The 25,866-nt window shown below is 44.9% G+C and overlaps 1 protein-coding gene across 1 annotated transcript in view; it reads left to right on the plus strand.

Moving 5' to 3' along the window:
- LOC138449036 (zinc finger protein 398-like) overlaps positions 1 to 25,866 on the plus strand; it is a 145,439-nt gene that overhangs the window by 48,630 nt on the left and 70,943 nt on the right. The window contains exons 3-5 of the mRNA XM_069604737.1: positions 3,416 to 3,526; positions 9,904 to 10,020; positions 23,766 to 23,855. Coding sequence (XP_069460838.1) covers positions 3,416 to 3,526; positions 9,904 to 10,020; positions 23,766 to 23,855 — 318 coding nt within the window. The remainder of the gene's footprint in view (positions 1 to 3,415; positions 3,527 to 9,903; positions 10,021 to 23,765; positions 23,856 to 25,866) is intronic.

Consider the following 25,866-nt stretch of genomic DNA (forward strand, 5'->3'; position numbering starts at 1 on the left):
CTTAGAATACTCGATTCGTTGGAAAGGATACCCTATTTCAGAAAACACCTGGGAACCTAGATCACATTTGAATACCCCCTTGCTGTTGCACAAGTTCCATCGTAATAATCCGAGCAAGCCAGGAGGCGTGGACCTTAGGAGGGGGCATACTGTCATACCTCAAGGAACCTGGCGGCTGTGGACTAAATGGAAGCTGCGTCCTCCATTACTGGTTCCTTCACGTACAACGAAGCGCAGAGTACGAGTCTAGTCTTTTTAACGCATTCCGACGCCCGTTTATAAGCCACTCACTTCCGGGGTCGGATGCGTTGCAACAAACAGTTTTTCCTGATCGCCTGCGCTTCCGTACTCCTTGTACTCGCTCTTCAGAGTTTTGCCCTCTCTTTCTCGCCTCGTTTTCCTTCCGTCCTTGCTCTTTGTATTTCCACCTTATCTCTTCGCCTCCGTCCCCTTTACCCTTCTCCTTCTACCTTCCGCTCCCTTCTTCCTCCTGTCCCGTCCTCCCGTCTGGTGTTCTTTTACTTCAGCCTTACCTTCTTTCATTTCCTCCTTCCAGTCTTACCTACGAGTTTTCTTCCCGTGTATCGACCACTTTCTGTGTAACGGACTGCCTTGCTTTATCCCAGTGACTTTGTTGTTCTTCCTGTGCACCGACTCCTGCTTGCCTACGGACTGCCTGCCTTTTCCTGTACATTGTTGTGGCGATCCAAACTTACTACTACTGGACCTACTCAAGTTAATCCGGATATTCCGAGTTCACTCATCTCTTCAGTTGAAGCATTCCTTTCTGGGGTTTTTTATGCCGCCGGCTTTTTCCCCACAGTATTACCGCTGAGGGTAGCCACAGTTCACCCATTGGGTGTCACTGTGGCGTCCTTTCACGGTCGTCCTTCCCTGCAAAAAAAAAAGGGAAAGAATCGAACACAAGATAATCCGAAGCTTGCTTCACATCGAAAGATCAGAGGTGAGGACGAAGGGGAGGACAGGGGATCAGACTCTTCACAAGCAGAGGAAGATATCTCTGACACATGCTGCCACGGGGACATTCAAGTTCTCCTGACTGGGGGAGAGCAGGCAGCACATGCTGCCACAAGGACGCTATGAACTCCTGCCTGTGGGAGAACAGGCGGCTCACGCCGCGACAGCACTACAGGCCCTTAACTGGGGTAAAAGCCAGAGGAGCATTGTGGCCCACTAGACACTGTAAACGGGCGCTTCTCCCAGAGGGAGAGGTGCACTGCCTCAAACAAGGCACTCCCATCTGGAGGAGAGGTGCGCTGCCTAAAGCAACTCCTGACTGGTGGAGAAGCTCAAAGTGGAAGCATGGCTCAGCAAGACGCAGCGCTGCAGCGGCTTTCGCAGGAAGCTACCAACGTGACTGCCTATCCTTGCAACCAATGGGTCGGGAGCCGCTGATGATTTGGGACAAGTCCCCGACACTCAGCTGGAGTACAGCGGCACAGCAAGAACCGTTGCTGCAGTGGCTATACCCCAAAGCCCAGGACAGTAAGTGAACAATCTCGCCTGGAAGGGAGCCTGCAGATGGCACGACATGGACCGCTGCCTATCCTGCACCCAAGCACCTCAACCTACTCCCACCTGGAAGGGAGCCCGCAGATGGTTCGACATGGACCGCTGCCCATCATGCACCCAAGCACCACAAGTCCCTGTGATGATGCTTACATGACCACGGCTTTCCCCGAGGAGAGTGCTGGTGCGGTCAGGCAGAAGATGAGCCTCCGCCAAACAGGCTGCCGTCTGCACCTGCCTGGGAGAGAAGAAGGCGGCAACAGCTGGCACAGCCACGGTTTCACGCATGCCACTACAGTGATTGTCTATTCTTGCGGCCTACATGCCAGGAGCGGATCATGCAGCGGGGTACGTCCCCGCCACAAGCAAGCTCCACGGCCACACAGGACATACACCAGAAGATATCAAGAAAGAACTCCTGCGTGGGGAGGCCACAAAGGACAACAGCCAGCCAGGCTGAGGCTCTCCCTGAAGAGTGCTTGTGTGGCCAGGCAGAAGGCAGGCCAGGAAGAGCTGACTGGGAGACCCTGACCATGGCGTGGCCGCCGCTGTTCCAACACAGGTACCATCTGTGAAGCAGAGGGAAGACCGGAGCACTGCATGGCCCTGATCGCTGCAAGGGGCAACTCTCCAGCAGGGAGCCTCAACAGGGTGGAACTGCCGCTGCAGCGGTCGCAAGTAAGAACTCCTGCCTGAAGGGGGAACTTGGGCATGGGTCTGCCTGTTGCCATTCAGCAGTTCCTCACTTGGTGAGGGATGGAAAGTGAGTGTCTTTCCCTCGCCCCTAGCCGCATGGGGAAAAGTGGGCCCGAAAGACTCCAGACTACAGTCTGCCGCGAAGGAACAAACACCACTAGGGCCCGCTGAAAGACCACTCTGCAGATGAGCCAGAGACCTGCTGGCAAAATGACAGCCGATGTGGCCCCTGGTATCCCGGGCACGGCTTTTCTGGTTAGTGGCGCGCTTTCCATCATGGTCGAGCTGACACAGAAGGATTGCCCACGGACCATTTGCCGATGTGGCCCCAGTATCCCCAGTGCAGCTTTTGTGGCCAGTGGAGCCATCCCCAATTCCGCATTGGACTAATAAAGGTTACAGTAACAACACCCCAATGGCGTGTTACACTCCAATGTATATATGTGCTTGTGACACCGCAAAAGTGATACGTGTGTAAAGTGAGCCCTGTAGAACAGCTTGACATCAATATTACCCAGAACTGCAAGCGGAAAAGGGAGATCGCATCACCCTTCGCAAGACAACAAACTTAACTGCCCAACCCCTAGTATTGCACCCTTGTAGCTAGTATGTACAGTAGCATGCCTAACTGAGAATGTATATATCTGTGTTCCAAAATGACACAAAAGGTCAGTGTGAGCATTAGCAGTTGTTGTAACACATGCCATCTTAAACGTTAATCATTTGTTTGTCTTTACCCTTGACATCGGATGTTGTAATGTGTGCATGTCTGCAGACACGTGGCCCGCACTAATAAAGGTGCCGAGCGGTCTCCCGCTCGGCAGTTCCAGTGACACACCAAGACAGGCATGTGTGTTTATTCAGACGCCGCATCCCGCGAGCGCCATGGGCCCACCGGGCCGCCCCACACTGAGGGGCACCACCATCATGACTGGGACGAGGACCCCGACTTCCCGTAAGAGCGTCAATTCCCAAACATGCTGAAAACTTAAACTAATTTCTTCATGGGGATAGGTAACGGAGATCTTGAATCAGTTTAGAGAACATGCAATGTTTGCATCTACCCGATCCGATCTACCCGACCCGATCTTCCTCAGGTGGTTCTGCAAAAACAAATACCCTATACTTTAACAAATTATATTGTCCCACATATTTAACTTTTTTAATTGTGTATTTGTGTTTACAATAGGTCCCGCTATTGCCACGTGTGTCTTTTCGTTAAGAGCTAACGACAACCACCCTCTGTGTGCTGAGGACGAGCATGGCCCAGAAGAAAGATGCAACGTAAATCGATCTCCAAGTGAGTGGGTGTGCACAAGTATTTCCCTATGGATTTGAAGAAAGTGGGATGAGGGAATGGGTGGCTTCTCATGGCCACTACACTCCCAGAAAAGAACTGTACATAGACCCAAAGATGCATGTTTCTATTACACACCGGAAAGAACACTGCTCCCACATAAAGAACACAGTGTTTCAATCTGAAAAATAACTCTCCTACAGACCAAGAAGCATGCATTGTATTGAGTTGCCATGAAGAACACCTGGAAACATTGGCCCCCTATTTACTAAGGGGTAAGGAGCACACGCTCAGGAAAGTTTATGCTGGATTTACAAAAGGAACATGTATAGATGTTTTATTGTAAAATCAAAGGACATTTCAGAACTCCTCCCCTTACTTTAGCAAACTATAATGAACAGTTGGAGATTACAAATTGAAGGTAAGTCCAACGCGCATATCCTGGGTATTGTCATTGACGTTAATCCAAGTAGCTTGGACAGAAACATGTCTTTCATCGATGGGGATTGGGCCCCTATCTATTGCTGTACAGGACTTGGACTGACAGCCATCTGATTGAATTGCTCTGCATACATTTCTATTTTTACTTGCTACTTAGCATCAGTGTGACCTCATATTTGTGCCTAATCAGCCATCCATCCACAATATGTTGATGTGCTTACCTGGACACACGCCTTGATAATGACCCGGAGTGTCGAAACACGTGTCGGCTTGTTCTTCAATATCTGTTACAAATATAAAGATTACATTTGTTATATCACAAGATCTGATGTGAAAGAAACATTTTTTTCTACTTGGATTAACGTCAATGACAATACCCAGGATTTGCGCGTTTGACTTAACTTCAATATGTAATCTCCAATTCATGTGTCCTGGTACCTTCTAGGGGGGGCCAGTGGAAGTATACTGACGTAGCAGATCCAATCTGTAAAATTATTTTTCCTTAACAGCCTTTGGTGGTATTAATAAGCGCACTGTCTACTTACGACCCCTAGGTTCTGTTTCATAATGAACAGTTCCCTATGTTACTGAAAAGGTGTCTGACCCTACAGAGTTTTTTTTGTTCCTTTTTAAAACAATAAATACATAAATGATTGTTTGGGAATTCGTTAACCATTGCCGGTCACCAGTGGGTATTTTAATAGAGAAGAACTCAGAACCTCAACAAGTATATTTCCAGGTACTGAAGCCCTGTATGAACAATGGGTTTCAAGGTAGACTCAACAAATGAATGATAGTACAATAGAAAAGACAGTCTCTCAAGCCATGTACAACATCAGATGATCAGGGCTCACTATGACAACACACCATGCCGAACACGCTGTAGAGGAAGATATGCAAAGTATAGAGCTCATTAAATGGTCCCAACAATTCTTCATAATCACTTGGGCTGCCACATCTATTTTTTCTTCCTGACTGCAACACCAAGCTTCAGATTCTGTCCTCTGCTATTGGTAGTGCTTTCTTATTTGTCTTCCAGAGTTTCAATATTTTTTTCTTCACTCACGGAAGGGCTCTGTATAACCAGTGCCATATGTTATTGTGATTTATACCGCACACCGCTGCTATTTCTTTGGTCTCTAGGCACTCGGGCGGACCTGGAAAGGAAGGAGGGCTGGGAGAACTTAGTAGATTTGAGTGGGAAAAGCACAAGAGAGCTTTGATGTGTTGTTGGTAGCTTCACTTCGGAAAAGCTGGTTGCTGTGTGCTGGTTTGTTTTTAGTTGGTAGACGTTATGTGGCATTCATTGTATGGTGTGGTGATTTGTGTGTAATTGGTGTACTTTCCTGTTGAGTGTTGCAGAGTGTGCGCATTTGTGTGTTGCCAAGTGTGAGAGCCCAGAAAGGTAATTCAAAATTGCTATGGTCTACAGAAGGAGTAGGGGATGACCTCCTCCACACCCTTCATCTCCCACTCCGCACCGGACCAACAGTTGCCAGAGTTGTTTACGGACAGACAAAACAACTTAGGTAGGCACCAAGATTGACATAGCAATATCCTCTGCATAGTGTAATGCAGGTTCCTCCTCTTTTTCATGTCGCTGATGGTCTTCCACTCTCCCACTGAGATATAGAAGGACAAATCTGATCATTGCATACGTCGAAGCATATCATCCAACAGCCTGAAACTCTGGTGGGAAATGTGGTTCTTTCCTGTGGCAGTTTTCTGAGAACCAGGAGAAAAGGCACAGCCTATTTTGCCAGATAGCGTGAGAAACCTGAGGGCATTCTCACTCCTGTTCCTCATGGGTTCTCTGCACAGGTGGCCAGGTAAAGGCCATCGCTTTTGGACCCGGATCTGGATCCTGACTCTTGGGGTGGACAAGCAAGGGAGAATCATCTGAGTCGAGGGTCCTTTGGGACTGGGAGTGCGATTCCTTTAGGAGAGATATGGTATCCCTCTTTTCCTATGAGTGATCAACTCAACCCTTCCCCCACCTTTATGGGGTATTTTGAGTCACTCCCCTGACTTCCTCATGTATCACTGTTAGAAATACTGGGACGAAGAAGAGGCAGCTAGGTGTATTGAGAACTAGGTGCTTTTACCACTCTGGTACTGGGACGAGGAAGAGGCCTGCTGAGAGTAGTAGAGGTCAGGCATGACCCTTAATTATGGTCAGGCAGGACTAATTGTACAATCACACCTGCAGCCTGTTCGAGGGCTGCATGTGTATAAAATGCCCAATCTAGGTGTGGGAAGAGGGTGAAGCAGGAGAAGCTGTGGCGTTGAGCAGCAGTGGATAGGCCAGACAAAGCAGCAAGGAGCTGCATGTATGCGGCACGCCTTTGGTTCACAGGAGTGCAGCCCGGGTGCTGGGGCTCTGTGGAATCGAGCGAACATCAAAAGGGGAGCCGTGCCTCGAGGTTGCCCCTTGTCATGGTGTTCGCAGTGCTCGTTCTCCTGGGGTCAGAAGCTGACCCAGAAGTGCCTGAGGGGCAAAAGGAGTCCTGAAGCAGAGGATCAAAGGCAGAGAGATATGCGCTGCGGGAACACCGGAAGAAGCAACCAGTAAGTTCCTATACGAAAGGAAACCCGGTGTGCGAGTGTTTGAAGTTAAGCAGATGATTACTATGTATCGGAATGGTCCAGTGTATGAGACATCACGTTTTCAAAGGTCTCCGCATGGAATCCTCATTAACTGCTGGATAACTGAGAATTCTTTGTAGCGGAGTGTTCACATGTACGTGATACATGTTTCCGAAAGTCTGAGTGCTGGCTGGGCATGATACAAAGACAATTTTAATAGACTGCTAACAAGGAAAATAAATGAATTAAACTCTTCTAATTGTTACAAAGGCCTTCGAATGTTGGGCACGTTGTAAAAGCAACTTACAGAGACTACACCGAAATGAAACAAATGAAACCTTTTCATTTGCTACGAACGTCTCTTGAGTGCTGGGCACGTTATTCAAGGCATTCTACAGTGATTTATAACAATAAAGCAAATTGAAGGAAGATCTTTAATACCTATCAAATTCAGAACTAAAAAACATACCAAACACTCTTTCAGTGAATGTAACTTTTGGCACATGCATAATTTATATGTATTGAACTTAGAAGTGAACTTTAACAGAAGTTTAATACAAGAGAACTAAATACAAGTGAACTAACTATACCTTGGGCTCCAGAGTGAAGGGACCTTTGGAGATGAACTTTTAATCAATGATTGAACTGCAACTTTCTGCCAAAGATATTCTGATACCAAGACCAATCACATCCAGAGGGCGCAACTGTGGCATGGACTTTTAAGAAAGCTGGAAATGCTTATATATTGGAAGCAAATCTTGAGGAAGGGAGCCCTGAGATTTAAACTTGCTTTTGTGGTTGGAACTATGTTTTGAAGCTTGGGTAAGGGAGCCCCGAGTACTGGTTAACTTGATTTCTGAACCTATGGCAATCCTGAAACCTTTATTTGAACTGCTTTATACTTTGGGAAGGGAGTGTGAAGGAAGCTGTGAGCTGGACAGAACTCTGAACTTAGTGATGAACACTCTTTTGTTGGCTGCTGACATCCCTACACATTGTACAGTTGTGAGGGCAAGTATGGGGTTTAGACACAGACGGAGTCCCATCTTGAACTCTTGGACTTTGACTTTCCTTTGTTTTGGTTTTGGTAGGGAAATCCCACCAAAGGATAGGGCAAGATGGGCGTTTTTCCATCCTGACCTTTAAATTAATAAAGTTGTATTGTTCATTCAGAATCTGTTGTCTGTGTCTGACTCCAGGATGCCTTCACAATAGTCATGAAATTATAAAATTCTAGAGCCATAGAGGCTAAGACTATTGAGGATATAAATGTTCTAAAATAATTCTACTCAATAAAACAGAATCCCTCCCATCAAGAGAAGATCACAAGGCCATTCAATATTGAATTTTGAATATTGGCCAAGTACGTGTAACTGAAAAGACTTTCGAGTTAGAGAGGAGAAAATTAGGGGAACCATTAAAATGATGGACATTTGGAAGACCCCGCATTCGGGTGTCATCTGCATTGAATCTTACCAACAGTTTCATTAGAAACTAACTCCTCTGCTTTGTTGATTGAATGATGATTGCATACTCTGGAAGAACTCCATCATCGATACAGCTTTGATTAGTTTAATTCCGAAGCCTGGCAGGGGCTGTGCAGAATCCACCAATTTTAGGCCCATTTCCATTCTGAGTGTTGACAAAAGTATTGGCGAAGTTGTTTGAAATGGGCTGCATGCAATGGGAAGAAATCCGATTCTTGTATCTCAGGTGCACATTTCCGAGAGGTAGATAAACTAGATCAATATTGTAATGCTGTTGGATGTTCTTTATGGGTGCGAAAGTATGACTGGTTTGGCGGGCAGCACCTTAAGGATATGCAGAGGAGGCTTTCGAATGCACCAGTTAGATGTTTGTAGAGTTTTCATTTAGACAGTTATGGTTTGGTGAACATTTCTTGTGCTTGTTTAGGGCCATGTATTCGGGGGGCTAGTGTACAGGTATCCCCCAATGGTGTACAAGACAAGAAATTCAGGCAACGTTTTATTTTGCCAGAACAAAAGTACTATCCACACACCTCAAAGGTCCAGGGACTGTACTCCCAATAGAACAGGAGAAACACTTTTTGATACTGTCGTTCTAATCATGTTTTTGAGATTAACAAAAATATGAATTAATCAAATGGTGTGTATGCAAGGCCGAACATTTAACCCATGATCGAATATACCAGCCTTCGGATCTCCAAATGTTTTGGACTACCACCATTTGCTCTACCCAGCATAGTCTATGCTGAGGGATCATTGGAGTCGGTCAAAAAACATTTGGAGAGCCGCGGTTGCAGAGTGCTAGAATATACAGGCAAGTGGCCTATTTGTTGTTCCAGGCATTTGTGCTAAAATGCACAGAAGGGTTGGTCAAACAATTTTAGTCCTCGTCATTTCATGGTTCCCTTTTTTTATTTATTTTTTTATGTTGTTAATTAGCTATATACATGATAACTTGTCTTTGCCATATTGATCGAGAACACCATAACTTTCTTGTTTGAATAATTGTATCAAACAAACATAATTATAACTAGGAGTTTTATTATTCAAACCTATGCACCAATTGTTTAAAACAAAGCAGCTTTAATTGTGATGTGTGGCTTTTTAGCCAGACTACTATAACCCACTTAAAATTGTTGTGCTGGCTTGCCAGGGTCGTGATCAATCTTTCTTTTTTATAGAGAACTGTTTTGTCTATTAGGTGACAAGACTTCCCCTTCCATTACAGGGGCAGTGGAAAGTGTTAAAAAAAATCTCATAGGATTTGTGCTGTTTTGCGCACTCGCCGAATTCTTGGTGTGGTCTAAAGGACGGTCATAGCTAAGTGAAAAACGGTGGGATTCATCTGTCCTGCAAAGCCTTTAGCGAATACCCATTGTGGCGGAAGGATAGGCCTGCGCGCTTTACACAAGGTTTATCCATTTACATTTAAATCTAAAATTGACACCTGTACAGATGGGGGATACAATGGCACTACTTCAAAATTAAGCAACTAAAGCTAGCAAAGGTAAGAGACGGTTATATTTGCCTCCTCTTAACCTTTTGGATAAACATCCCAACATTACTGTTTTGTCAGTATATCAGAGCGATTATGGCGAAAGGATGTGCCCTTAATTTGCAGTAAGTATCAAAGAAACAAAGAAAGTGCGTTTACTAACTGATAGATTTTTCTATAATCATCTGATATCTATTCCATATTGCCAAGATTATTTATCTCTGTTATGTACAGTGCCATTTGGCTAACTGGTTAAATGCATAGGGTCTCTCTTTTGAATATTACTGTTAATGGTTCAATTGTTTTTTGCGTTATTAAAATGCAAAAACGTTTTTAACTGGTTTTATAATCTGTTCTGACTTACAATGTAGGATTTCCAGATCCACATCTTAAGTCTTTCATTGGGGCTGAAGAAGAGTCAATTGGCGATTTGATGGACCATCTTGGTGCTGATGTAGGCGAAAAAAGTACCAGCACCCCTCGCTCAGGTAAGCTGTACATTGAAACAGTGATGCAGCAGCTGTGGTAACGCAGACCACTATATATTTCGATTGCGATGAGGGGCCACTGGCTAGCTGACTCCCTGCCACTCAAACTGCCCTTCTCATGCTGCTGCTTGTGGAACCCTCCAGGAGCTCCACTCCAGAATTCAGTGATGTTCAGGGTTGCGATGGAAAAACCCACAGTATACAAATCTCGGTGACCTAGGAGTACATACACAACCCTCTATTCCCCACACCTCATATATGCCTTTTTATATGTTCGCTTTGTTGGAATTGGTCTGCAAATGGGTGCCCATTTCTAAGAATATAAAAAGTATAAATGATTAGAGTAATTTATTTTCTTGGAGTGACGATTGGGGTAGGTCAAATCTGTGGCACTGTTACAAAAAGATACTGCACCCGATTCTCTGCTTTAGTTGAGAGGAGATTTTTCCACTGCCATGTAGATTTTCTTTGTAAGACAACAGTGCATGGCTTTCAGTGGAACCCCCTGTAACTCCTGAGTCAGTCAGTGTCCATGAAAGAAAGAAAAAACAATCGGCCTGTTATTTCTTCTTAAAATAGATAAATCCACATTGTAGAATGGTTGTGAAGATCCATGTAGTTGGAAATAATCAGTGTTCTTGTACATCTGTCAGTTTTGTTGGCCTTGCTGCTCGTGGCTCTGAAAGAGAAGAGGGAGTGTTAGTGAGATAGCAGGAGTGGTAAATGCAAAACCTATTGTGTTTATGGGTGCAGGTCCTAAGTAACTGGCTCCTTCATATGTGAGCACGAGTTTATGGGATTGGCGAAATCGCGTGTGGGGGGGAAGCCCAAGGACTGAAGAGAATAACTCGAGCTTAGAGCAGTGTTGTCTGCTAATGTGGAGGGGAATAGAGGGGGGGAGAGGAGTATGAAAGAGCAGAGGGGGAGCACATCAGACATTGCTTGGGAGCGTACCCGTGGTGCCGGCTAGGCCGGTGCCAACAACACATATTGCACAGTGGGAGGATGAGCTTTTAGGGGGGGTGGTAGATTAAATAGACGTGGACATTCGGGGGACGGTGCTAGCAGATGAGGAGTGCAATAGAAAGTGGCTTCTGGGCTAAGGTAGTATGCGCTTGCTAGTGGAGTGGGAGGGTGGGTCTTTTGTTAGGTGTTAGTTGTTGGGTATCCTTTTTGGTTGTGTGGAGTCCGACACATGTAGGATTCCTTCTGGTATGTTAGTTGGTCAAGAGGTGTCCTCGTGTTTTCTGCAGTTAGGAAGACTCGTTTAGTGGGTCGCAGATGAGGCAATTGGGTCTATAGATCCGGATACAATGATATTTATTCAACTAATGATTCTTTCAGACCAGGCTATGCAATTTTTGTTTCTTCCCAGCAGTAGAAAGTGCACAGGGCTGCCGAGTCGGAGCCTAGCAGTGTGAGTTTGATATAGATCTAAACCCTGGTTATCGATATGATAGAAACCGTTTTTTCAGGCATCATGGTCTTGAAGATAACTTCAGGTAACTGTCACATATTTTTATTTAATGGTTACCCTAAACTGGCCGCAGAGTTCCAAGGAAACTGAATATGCAGGAATTGCATCCAGGATTAAGAGATAAGTCGGTGGTGATTGCAGGGGACCTTGATGTTCAGTACAAGCCTCTCTGATATGGTTTCCCTGCTGGACGAGGAAGCTGGCGTGTGGTGTACTCCTTAGTTGTGTGCTCTACCATTACGACAACATCATTTTAATGCCCTATAAATGGCTTGAATGTTTTATGGCCTTGCATTGAGGGCCTGCAAAGGCTGACTCACAGGTAATTCTCTTGCTGCACCTATCTTTGGAAGCTCCCCCCTGCAGTAGCCACCATGACTATATCTTGGCCCAGGTGACTGAGTGGGGGTGGAGGGCGTCTTTGATCCGGTAGTTACTATCCATCCAGAAAGTGATCACAATCCTTTGACATTTAATGACAGAGTAGGCAGCCTTCTTGGAGACCCCAACCCCGACACAGCCCAATGCATGTTATATTAATTTCAATGCATGCTACATTCACTTCAGTGTGTGTCATATTCACTTTGATATTTATTTCAATGCATGTCGTATCCACTTCAACATGTCATATTCATTTCAATGCATGTCCTATTCATTTCAATGCATGTCTATTCATTTCAATGCATGTATTATTCATTCCAATGCATGCTATATTCATTTCACTGCTTGTTATATGCACTTCAATGTGTGTCATATTCATTTCAATGAGTGTCCTATTCATTCCAGTGCATACTATATTCATTTCAGTGCATGTAACGTTCACTTCAATGTGTTTCATATTAATTTCAATCAGTGTCCTCTTCATTTCAATGCATGTCTTATTCATGTCTTATTCATCCCAATATGTTATATTCACTTCATTGTGTGTCACATTAATTTCAATTGGCGTCCTATTAATTTCAATGCATGTCCTAGTTGTCTTATTCATTGCAATGCATGTTATATTCATTTCAATGCATGTGACATTCACTCCAATGTATGTCATATTAATTTAACTCCTCTGTATTATTGTAATATATTGCCAGAAGGACAATGTCAACCTGATACTGTGAAGAGTAAGAACATGAGAGTAACGAAAAGTGCTTGGTCTGTCAAGTACTGACACGAAGAAGCCAACAGGAGGCATAGTGAATATGGACCCAAACACAAAGGAAGGACTTACCTTCGAAGCCCTCGCAGTGCATCATAAAAAGAGGAGAGTCTAGAGAGCAAGGAAGTGAGACACGGCTGTTTAAAAACCTTCCAGATTGAAGAGGCTGGGGCATCGAGGGAGACACGGCCTTGCCTGTCCAAAAGCAGCTAAGGAGAAAAGGGGACAGCAGCACGCTGTCCGACCAGCACAGCAGAGGAAATCCTTGAAGGGCCAGTGAAGAGCCCCATCTTTGGCGTGCCGAGTAGGCGATATGCCAATAACGGACCAATGAGGTCTGCTCATGGGTGGAGAACCTGATCAACAGACCAAAGGAAGAAGGTGATGGCATAGAACATAACTAAAGGAAAAACCCTTTCATTGTCGAAACCACCAAAGAAAAACAAAGCATGTCAGAAGAGCGCAGGAGAACCGGGGAGAGAGGCGTCTTGCTTCCTCGGCCAAGTGATTGGCAAAAATATATGTAGAGTGAGGATCATCGAGGGGATCGACATACTCGTCCTAGTGTTTGGTAAAAGAATAAGAAATACTTAGGAGTACATGATACATGCTCCTGTGAGTAGCAAGATTGTGAGAGAAATATGAGTAAGACAGAGAGCACATCTGGAGAAGAAGAAAAGGGTTTGGAGAAACAGGGGGAATAAATACATAAGGGCCTGGGAAGACCTGTTGGAAAGTACTGAAGCAGGTATTGCAAGGAATAGCAAGTGACAATTTGAAGATATTATATTAAAGAGACTTGTGCTGAGAAGCACCCCAGGAGGAGGGAGTCATTCTTCTAGCCTGTTACGTATTAATAGTGGTAGGGTCAGCTTAGGCTAGTTTATTATTTGTAAACCTTTTTATTTTCACAAAAACAAAGGCAAAAAACAATGACCGCAACCATAATACGATATCATTCAGCGATATAGTATCTGCAGATTCATATACAGCGTATAAATAAACAGACACAGCTTCTCTGTTCCTCCTACCCTTTCCCTTCCCGGCATCTAACAGTCTGATACCACTTATCCATCCCTACCATAATTCTGGTCAGAACGAGTCAAGCATGGGTTCATTGGTTTGGAGAGCAGGTGTCTTTGATACGGGCCCATGGTTCTGGCAGCAGCAGGAGTTGTACCTCTTGTCTCTGTCGTAGCAATATACAGTGCCTCTCTTCCAATCATCTAAGTGTGGTGGGGGTGCCCTTCCCCATACCATTGCAACTCATCTTTTTGCCAACACAAGTAACAACCCTTTTTCGTCGTCTTACTAAGGCTGGCACCTCCTTCGTATATCTCAGGAGTGCCACTCTAGGGGAGGTTTCACTGTGTTTGCTTATTATTTCTTGCACTGCTTGAAAGACTCCAGACCAGTAGTCTGCTACCATAGTGCATTCTCAAGCCAAGTGTAGGAATGCTGCTGTCGCGTGCCAACAATGCTCACGCTCATCCGTGACCTCTGGATAAAATATGTGAAGATCTGCTGGGGTGTAGTATGTTTGGTGGAGATATTTAAAGTGTAACCACTTAAATCTATTAACCCCTTAAGTGCCAAGGGCGAGTTATCTCGTCCTTGGCACTTATGGGGTTAATTAAACAGAAAACATTAGAAGGCATTGCATGGCGAAATACCAAAATCACCAAAAAAGGCCTTGGCACTGGGGGGGACGGGACCATGGCAGTTGACACAGATCTGGTCTGCCCACAACAGTATTTTCAAACATCCGCAGGAATCTGCTGCCCCAGCGATTTCTCCCACTTATAGTGGGCGCCGTTTGATCATCCCGTGGTCATCCCCACTAGCTTAGCATATAGATTCGATGTTAGCCTGCTTTCCCCTTTCGCTTCTATAGTGTCGTGCAGTAGTTGCATAGTAGCCGGCACAGCAGGAAAGGTGTCAAAAAGCCCTTTCATTGCGTTGCGTGTTCTAAAGTAGAGAAAGACATCCAATGCTGTGACAGTCCGTAGATCCTTAAAGTCACTAATGGAGAGGAATTTCCCTCCAGGAAATGGTTCTTGAAAGCAGTCTACACCTAGCCTTCCCATGCACTGTATATAGGCCTTTTCACTGGTGAGAGAGACGCATGGTATGTGAGTAATAGGGGAGTATAAAAAATGACTACCCATTTTAGCTGCTATTTTGGCCCATGCCCTCTGTGTGTCATTCGAGTTAATCTCTTTGGTTGTCTTGGTATGGGCCCCAAGGATAGCTGCTCTTAGGAGCAATGGGGCCTCCAGTGCCCTTTCTCTTAGAACATGAAGCCATCTCGGTGTGGAGAGTACCAGTGGGATAGGAATTGTGCTTGTACAGCCAAATAATAATCCTAAAAATCTGGGAGGACAGTCCACCTCTATCCATGGGGGCAACCAATGTCTTCCAGCTGACTTGTGCCTATTTGCACACCCACATATAGCTTGTAATTAAGCTTTTCAACTTCTTTAAGAGAGTCCCTGCGGTATTGGTTTGGATAAGTGACACTTTATAAGTAGCCGCGCTGGGGGTTGTGCGTATAGCAACGAGGTCGGGGAGATAAAGGGAGAACTGGATACAATTCTCTTGAGGATGGTAAACTTAAAAGGCCACTCTTATCGAGTCAAAGGCTTTCTCTTACTCGAGCAGGGCCGCCACCACAGGAATGACCGGATCCACTGCACTCAGCAAAGCAAAAATGTGGCGAAGCCCATAGGAAGTAGTCTTTCTAAGAATGAGTCCGGTCTGATCTGATTACACATCTGTCCATCAGTGATGCTAACCTGTTGGGCAGTATTTTTTTCAAGGATTTTATTGTCCGTTTTTGAGCAAGATTGGACGATGTACTGAACAATAGAAGGGGTCTTTTCACTGGCTTGAGCAGCAGGGTCACCACTGCTTCCCTCATGGTGTTTGGGAGCAAGCCCCCCTCCACAGCCTGCTGATAACTTGTAGCAGGTGACGTGCTATCTTCCCAACAGATGCTTTGTAGAAGTCTGCTGGTAACTCTTTGGGTCCCAGTAATCTCCCTGCCATTAGGGCCTGTATGACAACACATACCTATATATAGGCGAATATAAAACTGAGTCAGCATGGCAGCGATGCCCTAATCAGTATTGTGCAATATCCCTGACAAGTGTTTTATTGCATATATGTGCGTCTTTGGGGCCTCCACCCTCAATGTCCAGGCTAGAGTTTTCCCTGGCTGTTGCCCATTTCCATATTGTTGGGTTACAGCCCGTTTACCCACAAATTTTCCCTTGACGCAGTCTCTTGAAATAGGGCTAGTGTGGCTTGTATCTCAGCCTGCTTGCCTGATTGTATGTCCCCCACCTTTTCCACGTCCCTGAGCTTTTTTCATGTTCGTTCAACTCCCTCCTTATTGTTTTTAGGATTCCACACTTTTACAACACAGAATCCCCTAATGACACACTTAAAGGACTCCCAGAGTACCAGGGGTATAGGGGGAGACATTGCCCCTCATTTCCCTTAAAGAGGTTCTTAATACCTTCCTGGAGCTCTTCTCAGAAAGCCACTTTTGACAGGGCCTCCTGCTCGACCCTCCAGCTCATTGTACAGCCCAATCCTTCCGGGATTCCAAGTTGTATGTTTACCAGGGAGTGATCAGATAGTGTATGAGCCAAGATTTCACGAATCTTAACCCACCTAGCTCCGTCATGCAACATAAGGAAATTGTCTGTACCTGACGCCATGTTACGGACGGAAGAATGAAAAGTATATTCCTTTCCCCGGGGTATCTGTCTCTCCATACGTTTGTCAGGTTATACCGTTTGCACAAGCGTTTTATACGAACCGCCACCTGATGAGTGGTCTGGGTGGCTCACTCTCCAGCCTCACTTCATCTGCAGAGCACATATCATATCAGCTGTCATGAACTTTTTAACCATTCTGAGTAAAACTGTACAAACCAAATTCCATGTCCCGCTCCCACACCACCACAAGCCTCAACCAGCCAGTAAATTTCATCCCTCCCAGCGCCCCCTTTCATCTTATGTGTATTTTGCTCAGGAGACCACTCGTAAGTAGCCAGCCAGCACCTCCCTTAAGAATGTATACCATCAGAGCAACGTAAGGATTGAGAAAACCATTATCACTTTTGCTAACCCCTGCTGTATTTACTGGTGCCTTTGTGCATTCAGTCTGGCGCCCAGGATGGTGAGTGCCGGGTACCTCTCCCCAGGATAGCATTGTGGTAAAGTGTCCAAAGAATCCCTGGCCTCTTCTGGTGTTTAGAAGAACAGGGCCTTCACTTTGTGTTTCACACGCAGCTTCACAGGAAACATCATAGCATTTCATGCCTCAAGCTCTCATGGCCCATTTGACATCTGTGTAAGTTCTCCTTGTGGATTGTACTTTATTGTAGAAGTCTCTAAATATTTGTAGTTCATAACCTTTGTACATCAACTGACGCTTCTGTTGCCCGATGCAACACAGTATCCTGGTCTCTGTAATTGAGCAGACGAGCTATAATTTGTCTTGGAGAGTTTCCAGGGACTGGACGCTATCGGGGATTCAATGTGCCCGCTCGAGCAAGAACACTGAGGAGAATTCTTCTGGAACAAACTGGTCGTTGAGGATCGATTCCACAAACTGTTCTGTAGACTTAATACCACTGGCCTCGAGGACCTCCACAATGCAGATATTATTCCTCCTAGATCTCGATTAAATGTCACCTTGCTCGGACGCTCGCTCTTTCAGCGACTTCCTAATTTGTCTCATGTCTTCTGTCATCAAAGTCCCGTCCTCCAATGTCAAAATTCTGTTTTCTGCCTGATACAGGCTCTCCCCATTTTTATCAAGCCGTACCTTCATATGATCGACCTTGCATGCAAAGGGAATCTAATTTCGGAGTCCATTGTACTTATTCCGGCCTGAAGCGGCACCAGCACATCCTTGATGCCGCCGAGATTGGTCGGTCAACCTGGTTGATCCATTGGGGCTTCAGCCAGACCTACCGCCTTATCCTTCTTTCCAGGGGTTTTGACATCAAAGGTAAGGTAAGTTTAGTTTGTTGCTTGTCAGCTTTCCCCATCTTGATTCAGATTGTGTCCTCAGCACTGTTTGTTATTCGGATGGACCGCTGCCAGCTCAGCACAAAAGTATTCCCCAGTTATTGTAGTATGGTCGCTGACAGGCATTCTCCTTGAGGACTCACACAGTGCTCCTTCGAAGCAGTCATCACTGCGTGGCGTCCGGCAAGGTCTGTCTACAATTGCCCACTCGGGAGCCAACTGTCCCACTCCAACAATTCCCTGGCCTTTCCAAGGCTTTCCAATCTATGAAGTGGCCAGGATCCCTCTCCGCCAGTCCCTCGCGGGCCGGCCCTTGTCAATTCCCAACCTGCTCCGTCCACGCGCCAGGCTCGGAGCATGGCCCTGTGCCCTGTCCGGGGCGTGAAGTTTGTGTAGGCTCTTCTGTCGGCTTTCCGGGGGAGACAGCCAGAGCTACAGTGCCCTGGTTGTCAGAAGTTGCGCAGCAGTGTAGTCTTGTGCGTTGCTCCAATGTCAGGATGTTTTAGCAGGATTTTATTCTCTGTTTAGTTTAGTTTATTGTTTATTATTTATATTGCGCACCTAACCCTGAGGTAACTGGGCGCTGAGTGCTGTGCTGCTGCAGTGCTCAAAGGAGAGTATCTATCTTGGCTGGGCACTTGAGCGCCCCCCGCACCACCAAATCTTTTCATTCTTTTGCCGGCATCTCTTTCTCGGATTTCCTCTGGCAGAAACCTTTATGTTGGATTGCCGGTATCTTTCTCAACATCTTTCGGCGTCTCGGGACATGAGCAGAGAACCTTCTATGGTCAGTGCTCCTGGGCTCGGCAGAGTTCCTGTGGCTGCTCGCCCACCAAGTGCACTCTGTGGTCCCGCCTTCAGGCAGCGCTGGTTTCATTAGGTAGCAGGGACGTCCACTCTGTGCATCTTCACCCCAGCAGACCATGTCGGCTGGTCTCTTCTCTCTTCAGGTGAAAATTGAAGAGTCTTATAGGGCTTTCTGTTACAAGGGACAAAGTTCAGTTGGTTACAAGAATTCACAATCGAGGTAGTGTCTGCATTTCTATCTGGAAAAGACAAAGGTTTCATCAACATAACAGCTTCCTTTTCTCCCATATAAGCGGAGAAGACTGGATTTAATAGAGCTCTTGATAAACATTGGTAGTCCATGTTCCCTAAACGGGTGCATGGGTGGTCACTCCCTGTGAGATCCTGCTTGCCGATACCCCTAGGGAGGGTTTTGTGTAGCAGGCTCACCTCCCTAGTCTCAAAATGGGTGGCTCTCCCTTGGGGAGAAGGGACGAATACCCTTAATTTGTCACATAGAGTATGCACAGATCCATAATGGCCAAGGTTACTACTCCATTTGCGATTTGAGGTGGGGGTGCCTCCTCACCTCATTATTGTTCTCGATGTACATTAACTAGTTGGTCAATAGAATATCTGCATTTGATGGCGTTGGCCCAAAATTGAGTAGGCAAAGATGTGGCATCCTGCTCTTTGCGGACGACAATGCAGTAATTTCAAGCACCACTGTAGGGCTTCCATACCAACTCTGAGAATTGGAAATCTTTTGTAATGAGTGATGATTGACCATGAATGCTGTAAAAATGATGTAAAAAATGATGTCTATGGCATGGCACTCTACTAAACATGTAAACTTTGACTTAGGTTTGGATGCAGGCCAGATCTAACCGGTTGATCACTTGGACTAACTAGTATATATTTCAGCAGTGATGATTCATGCTTCTCCCTGATGTTAAAAAAGTGATCTTAAAAAGACGAGTTATGCAAAGTTTTGGAGATAGGGCTGTACTTCCTATTCTGGACATATACAGAGCTCAGGTCAGATCTGCCATTCAATATTGGGCTGAAATGTGGGGACATTGCCCAATACCTTGTATGGAAATATAGGAAATATTTTTTGCATTTTTTATTTTCCCTACCTCAGAGTATGCCTAATGTTCCTCTCCTCCATTTAGAGATGGAATTTGGGGTGGTTCGCTATGAGGCCCACCTCCACTCAAATATCTATTGGCTTAGGTTTACAGGCAGTCAAGTGTTGAGGTCCAATAAGGAGGCACTGTGAGATGTAGTTTGTTCGAAGAGAGAGCAGTATTGGCCATGCTATGGGCATTTCAGAAATACACTGTTGGGCCTTAATTTAGGTTATTCGTTAGTGCAGCAGGCTATGCCCATAGGACCTTCTCTATCCTTGGTCCCTGTATAATGATTGGGCTTTGAGTGACATCTTAGCTAAATCCCAGAGTTCTTAAAGATGCATCTGTATAAGAAACCTACTTAAATCTAGTGGGACCTATCATTAGGAAATGCTGTATGTAAAGTTTTGTTCTGCATCTTCCCAATTGCGGGCAGTTAGACTGCAGGGAAACTTAAGCAATACCCGCTTGGTCCAGTTTTCTGGAGGATCTAGAACATTTTCTTATACCACCGTTGCAATTATATTAGGAGGCTTTGGTTGGTGCCTCAAACCTGTACGCTAGAATGCTCTCTCTTTCTGCAGGTTGCGGCTCAAAGGGCTAATTTGGAAATTGCATTTGCTGTTTCTAACTACTTGGGCTGGGCATGGAATAGGAGGCACACTTTTATGGGGGGATTTGGTGCAGTGAATTCAGAATAGTTAGACATTACATTCTATGAATTATTCTTTAACTTAATTAACATGTGGTTAATAAATTTAATGTACAACATCCTGTCGTCTTTGTTCTTTCTATTTAATGTGTGTTTTTATATACTTGTATGGTTTAATGGTGTAACTTGATTTTATATAAATATAACAATTGATTATCTGAATCTCGTGGAATAGATTTTACTCCTTTGAGCAGAAGTGTTTATAAATGTCATCACATCTACCAATGTGTATTTGTTGTAATACGTTTTTCTCTTTGTATACGTTTTATGGCTTTCCCATCCAAAATAATAATTTTGATATATTCTGTTTGTAGCAAAACTGCTTTTTGCACTGCAGCCACAACAATCTATTCACGTACATTATGGCCGTGTGCAGCTCAATAAAAGGAATTTGTTTCCAACTTGCTTTTTCTGGAATAAAGAACATGTGGACTGTGCATAGAATAAGTGGAAATCATACAATAAAATCCTGAAAATGAAGGCGTCCCATCCATATTAAAAAATAGTTGGAGAATGCAATTTTGAAATATGTTGCTCTCACCATTGGGACCCTAAAATTGGGAAGGGGGGGTCAACAGTGAAGTCCAGAATGTTGGGGATAGTAAAGAACAGTAACAGTAGTGGATAGCACCTGACACGGTTCACACAAGTGTGAGCATAAAGTGGCTGACGTAAGGATAGCATTCATAAAGAATTTATTTGCACAAAGTAAACATTTCCAGATAACACTCCTCAAAGCCAATTGTGATCAAAAGGAGTCTCTTGCACAGTTCCGGATGAGCTAGTCCTTGACAAAAGTTGCAAAGTCCATGTGATTACCCTTGTCTTTGCCTTCAGGTTGCAGGTTTCCAGGTTTCCTGAACCTTCTTCCAATTAGTCTGTTAGGTATTGGCTGTCCCGGCCCACAGTTCTTCGAGAGTGGCAGATGATGATCGTCTCCAATAATGTCAGGGTATTGGTCTAGCTTTTGCTGTGGTGCGCCTCTCCAAGGTCTGGAGACTGGTCTCAGAGTCTCTGGTGTTTTATGTCAACCTCCTTGCTCTGGGGTACTAGTCCAGTGGAAACTCCCACCCTAGCAGTCCCTGGTGTAAGCTTCCTGCCTCACCCCTCTGCCCACCAATGAGACTTTACTGTCTTCTGCCTCCTCCCGGCTCTGAAGTCTGCCCTGGACAGACGTGTTCCATCAGAACCTCCCTTATCTAATTTAGTACAAGGGGTACCCTTTCTCCTCGCAGCTCCTCCGGTGTTGTCAATGTATATCCCCTTCTAGCTTTCCTCCATCGTCCTTCCCTGTTGGTATACGGTCACCTCTCCTCTATTTTAGATGATTCTTCTCCAACTTGTCCACAATCTCTCTCTCCCTTCCCTCGACAAGGAACCAACTTCTTCTATAAAATCCCCACTTTCTCTCCAATTCCGTCCTTCAGGGCTCCCGGTCTTCTTCCATTATTCTCAATCCTCTATCTCCATTCTCCACGTCTCTCCTCTCAGTACACCTCTAGCTCATTAATCTCTTCTAAAAACCTTTCTCCATCTCCTACACAAACGCCCTACATTGCCAGAATGAAATGGCTGCATTCAAATGTTATGAGATTGGGCAATGTACTTCGTTATGTGGGCTGAAATGGTGTTGGCCTAAGCTCCTTGAGCACGGCAGCCATTTTGGATTTTAGAACTCGTCTGGGTATGTGTCGGGACTCTTCCTTTCCTCTAGGAAGCTGTCTTCCCATGTCCTGCTTTACCCTGGGCCATTGTGTTTCTCTAAAGTGTGAATTTGATGTCTGAAAACCCTGTAGTAAGCCTGTGAAGTTGTTTGGTACATTTTAACATCATTGCTGTGGGACAATTACAACTTTGTAACCTCCACCTTGTTCACCGGAGCAGGATAATGGGCTTTATTTATTTTCCTTTTGTTGCATACAACGCAATTCGGTTTCACTTTGTTTCCACATAGCTTTCTACTTGTAGGGCCTTCTCTCTCTGCACAAGTATGACTCATAATAAGAAATGTTTCCCTCTGCATCAGCGATGAAGAAAAACAATGGATCTCCCTGCTAGCTGGTGGTTTTGAAGTAAAGAGGGGGGGTGAGTGTAGAGGGGGGGCGAGTGTATGTGCTCCTGTGACTGCCCACTTCCTTAGTGCGAAAAGCCAGTTGCTCCCCCACCCCCATTTGGTCACCAAGGCCAGACTGAGGACTTCACACCCCAACTTCATTATCTGTAAAATAGCCAATTAAACCACCACCTAGAGACTTTTCAAATGTCAAGTAAGGAGGTTTCCAGCCTGCTCCAACCGCCCAAGTTAAACCTTGCTATAAATTGCAGTCCTCGTAAACAAACTTTAAACATTTTCATTTCTGGATTTTTCCACAAATGCCATTTCTGCTCCCAGCGTATTGAAAACAAGTACCTTTCTCTGCAACCCACTGCAACTTTTGTCAGGTGCCAAACTGATGCCTCCAATCCCATTGAGATATGGTCCTTCCTATACTCCATCGTTTGCTTCTTCCAGACCATAGTACTGGAACTTAGATTGGGGAAAAAGGGCACCCTGCTTTCGTCTAACAGGATCCAAGATATCAAGCCACTTTCTAAAAGTGCACCTCCCTCTTTGCGCATGGGTTTGTGGGCAGGCCATGCTCCATCTCCAGTTCCATTTCCTCTAACTGGTACGTTCTGAGCTGAGCTCCCAGTCTACTAGGGCTCCAGCGAGGGCCCAATCGGCAATCTCAGGAGCGATGTGAAGGAGCGACTTGGCTGTTAATGGAAGGAACATGATTTAGGTATAGTCTTTCTACCCTTTTTAGAAAACCGATAAACAATATGTATGAACACATACATTGTCCCTTTTCTGTTTCTGTTGCTGTCAAGACACATCCACATATGTTCTGGGTACATGCAACCGAATAATAGCTTATATTTGTAACTATTGGTACTACATAGTCTCCTTGGATCCGATTCTTCTAACCTGTGCTTCCCTACTTTTTACTTATATGTCCCTTGTCCTTAAATGCAGGTATCAACATGTTTCCCTGTTGCCATTGCAGAAACTATATTTCTCTAACACAAACCTTGATGAAGGGTAAAGGCTTGCCGCACATGTTGGATCACAAATAGAATATCATTGTGTGATTTCTGATTGCACTGATCTTCACTGCTATCATTGAATGAACTGATTTTCATAATAAACGATTTTAACAAGATTAGACAATTTAATGTGTTTTCTTGCTTTCATTATCTAGTTTTCATTTGTGCTTGTTCTCTTGACCATCTCACCATGTGACGCAGACATTACATTGTGCTCAATAATTTTATCTGGTTGCACCCATAATGCAAGTGTTTTATACAACATTCTTCTTGAGGGTTTTTATAGGTTTCTTTGTGCAGGATAATTACAGTTAAAGTATATAATTAATAATTGGACGTTTTGTTATCAACCCAGTTGTCTCCATCAGGATCAAACAAGAAGAAGATACATACGCCATTGGCCATCAATACTCTGAGATCAAAGAAGGCATTGGTAGACCCACAAGTGAGTAAAATGTGTTTCTCAATTCACTCTACTGGCCTAAAACAATGGAGCCTTCACCAAACACATGGAACGTTGTTTAAACTGCCTTGATAAATTAACTCTACTGGGAGTGCAACTCTGCCACATGGTAAACAATATTTGAATTACCTATTACTGACCGCGATGTGCTATTACCAATGTTGTTAAATGGTGCCAGGAATATACATATAGCTACTGAACGCATGATTTCCTGCGACTCACATTATTATGTGTTCTTGCATCGAACATAACTATCTCTAATTTAGATGTACATTTCAGTATTTGGATGGTAGCAACTGGAATTAATGCGTTCTATCCCCATTACTAAAAAACAGTAGACCGTCCACATATTTCAATCATTCCCTGGTCATGTTTACAGAGTTATCCTGGTGCGTTTACACTGGTTTACCTAAATGTGCAAATTATGTATGCACTTAAATCCCCAAGCAATTGTTCATTAAGACTGAAGCAGCATTTAGATGCTTGCACCTAGGTAGATGACAATTCAAATGGAGAGAAATGACAATGGAAGGCAAGTGCATCAACAAAGTATGCAGATAGGTTTATCAGGGGGGATTGGTCAGAAAGGTTGAGGATGAGGAGGGAGGGAGAAAAGAAGAGGGATAGGGTGTAGACGCTTTAGGTATGGAGAGGTGCAATCCAGCGATGGAAGGTGGGGAAACGGGGTGGGTGTATAGGATTACGCGCTACATGGGTAGGGGGAATAAGGTAGGGGTTGGTATGACTAGGTATGTGTGGGGAGTGGATGTTGAGGGTGTTGAAGGTGGTAGAGGGGGTGATAAGGATTGCAGGAGGGGTTTGTTATTCTTGTAGCCATTGGTTTTTAGGTTCCAGTGTTTGGTGCTATTGGTTGGCATTCCACATGGGCTATTGGAGGAGAGAGTTTTTCCTCTGTACCATTTTCTGTGTTTTTTGTGGGGTTGAGAGTGCTGGGAGGAGTGGCTGTTCTGAGTGATGTTTTTGATGGTGTGTTGTTCATTGGTATGCAGTAGGGAGTGTGTAATGATGGGTTCTGATTTGTATTTGCTGACTAATGAGTAGCCATTTGAGTGTTTTCAGGCTTTTTGTTATGTGTTGTGTTGTTTTAACCTCATTTTGAACATAGCAGCTTTGTTTTCTAAGCTTTGGACAGTGTTGGTGCTCTCTTTGGTGGTGCTCTCTTTGGTGGTGCTCTCTTTGGTGGTGCCTATGTTGATCGTGTTGCAGTTGTTCAGTTTAGGTAGTAGAAGGGCTCTGGTGATGTCAATCTTTTGGTTCGTTTTAGGTTTGGGAGGATTTTTTAAGGATGTGGAGGAGTGAGGTTGACTTTTTTTAGCTTGATTTGAGGGGTGAGTTTAAGTTGTCGGTCGAATATGGGACATACCAGCAGAGAAAGCTATGCCCTGGGCATTCCGGCCTCTGGCCATGGCCATAACCCTTAGGTGCAAATCTGGCCAGCAGTTTGAAATTTTGCAGTGCAAAATGGCCTTTCAAAAGTGTTTGGACCACCCCACCCATAACCGTTCTCTCCTTGATGCACCCACATGCAACTTTGTAAAATGAATAAGAGCTGGGTCTATATTGCCCTTCGGCATCCCTTTTTAGTATCCTTCCTATCTTTTTATATTGTGAGATCAGCAAACACCACCTTATGTCCAGTGCTGATCAGTCACACAGTATCCCCTTTCTCACTGCTCCTGTAACATTTTGGTTACAGTGACAAGCTAATCTCTTGGCTGGTGGCAGGAGTAGTAGTGCACAGAAGGATCACCAATGACCCAAAATGGTGACTCTGTTCTTTTCCCGCCAATTCAATGTGGCGTGTCCTTGCTTGGTCCTTCATCTGCTGTGCAGGGTGGGGAAGGTCATGGTTTGACCTTTGTCGTTGGCGGGATCGCTTTGTGAAGCCAGCCAAGGCGCCAGTGTGTCTGAGAACGGGAAACAGGGGAGGACTCAAACTCTGCTGTTCTTTGTCTTCTGCTGTGCCTGCCTG

Source organism: Ambystoma mexicanum, chromosome 1p (assembly GCF_040938575.1).
Source record: "Ambystoma mexicanum isolate Mex_15411 chromosome 1p, UKY_AmexF1_1, whole genome shotgun sequence".
NCBI lineage: Eukaryota > Metazoa > Chordata > Amphibia > Caudata > Ambystomatidae > Ambystoma > Ambystoma mexicanum.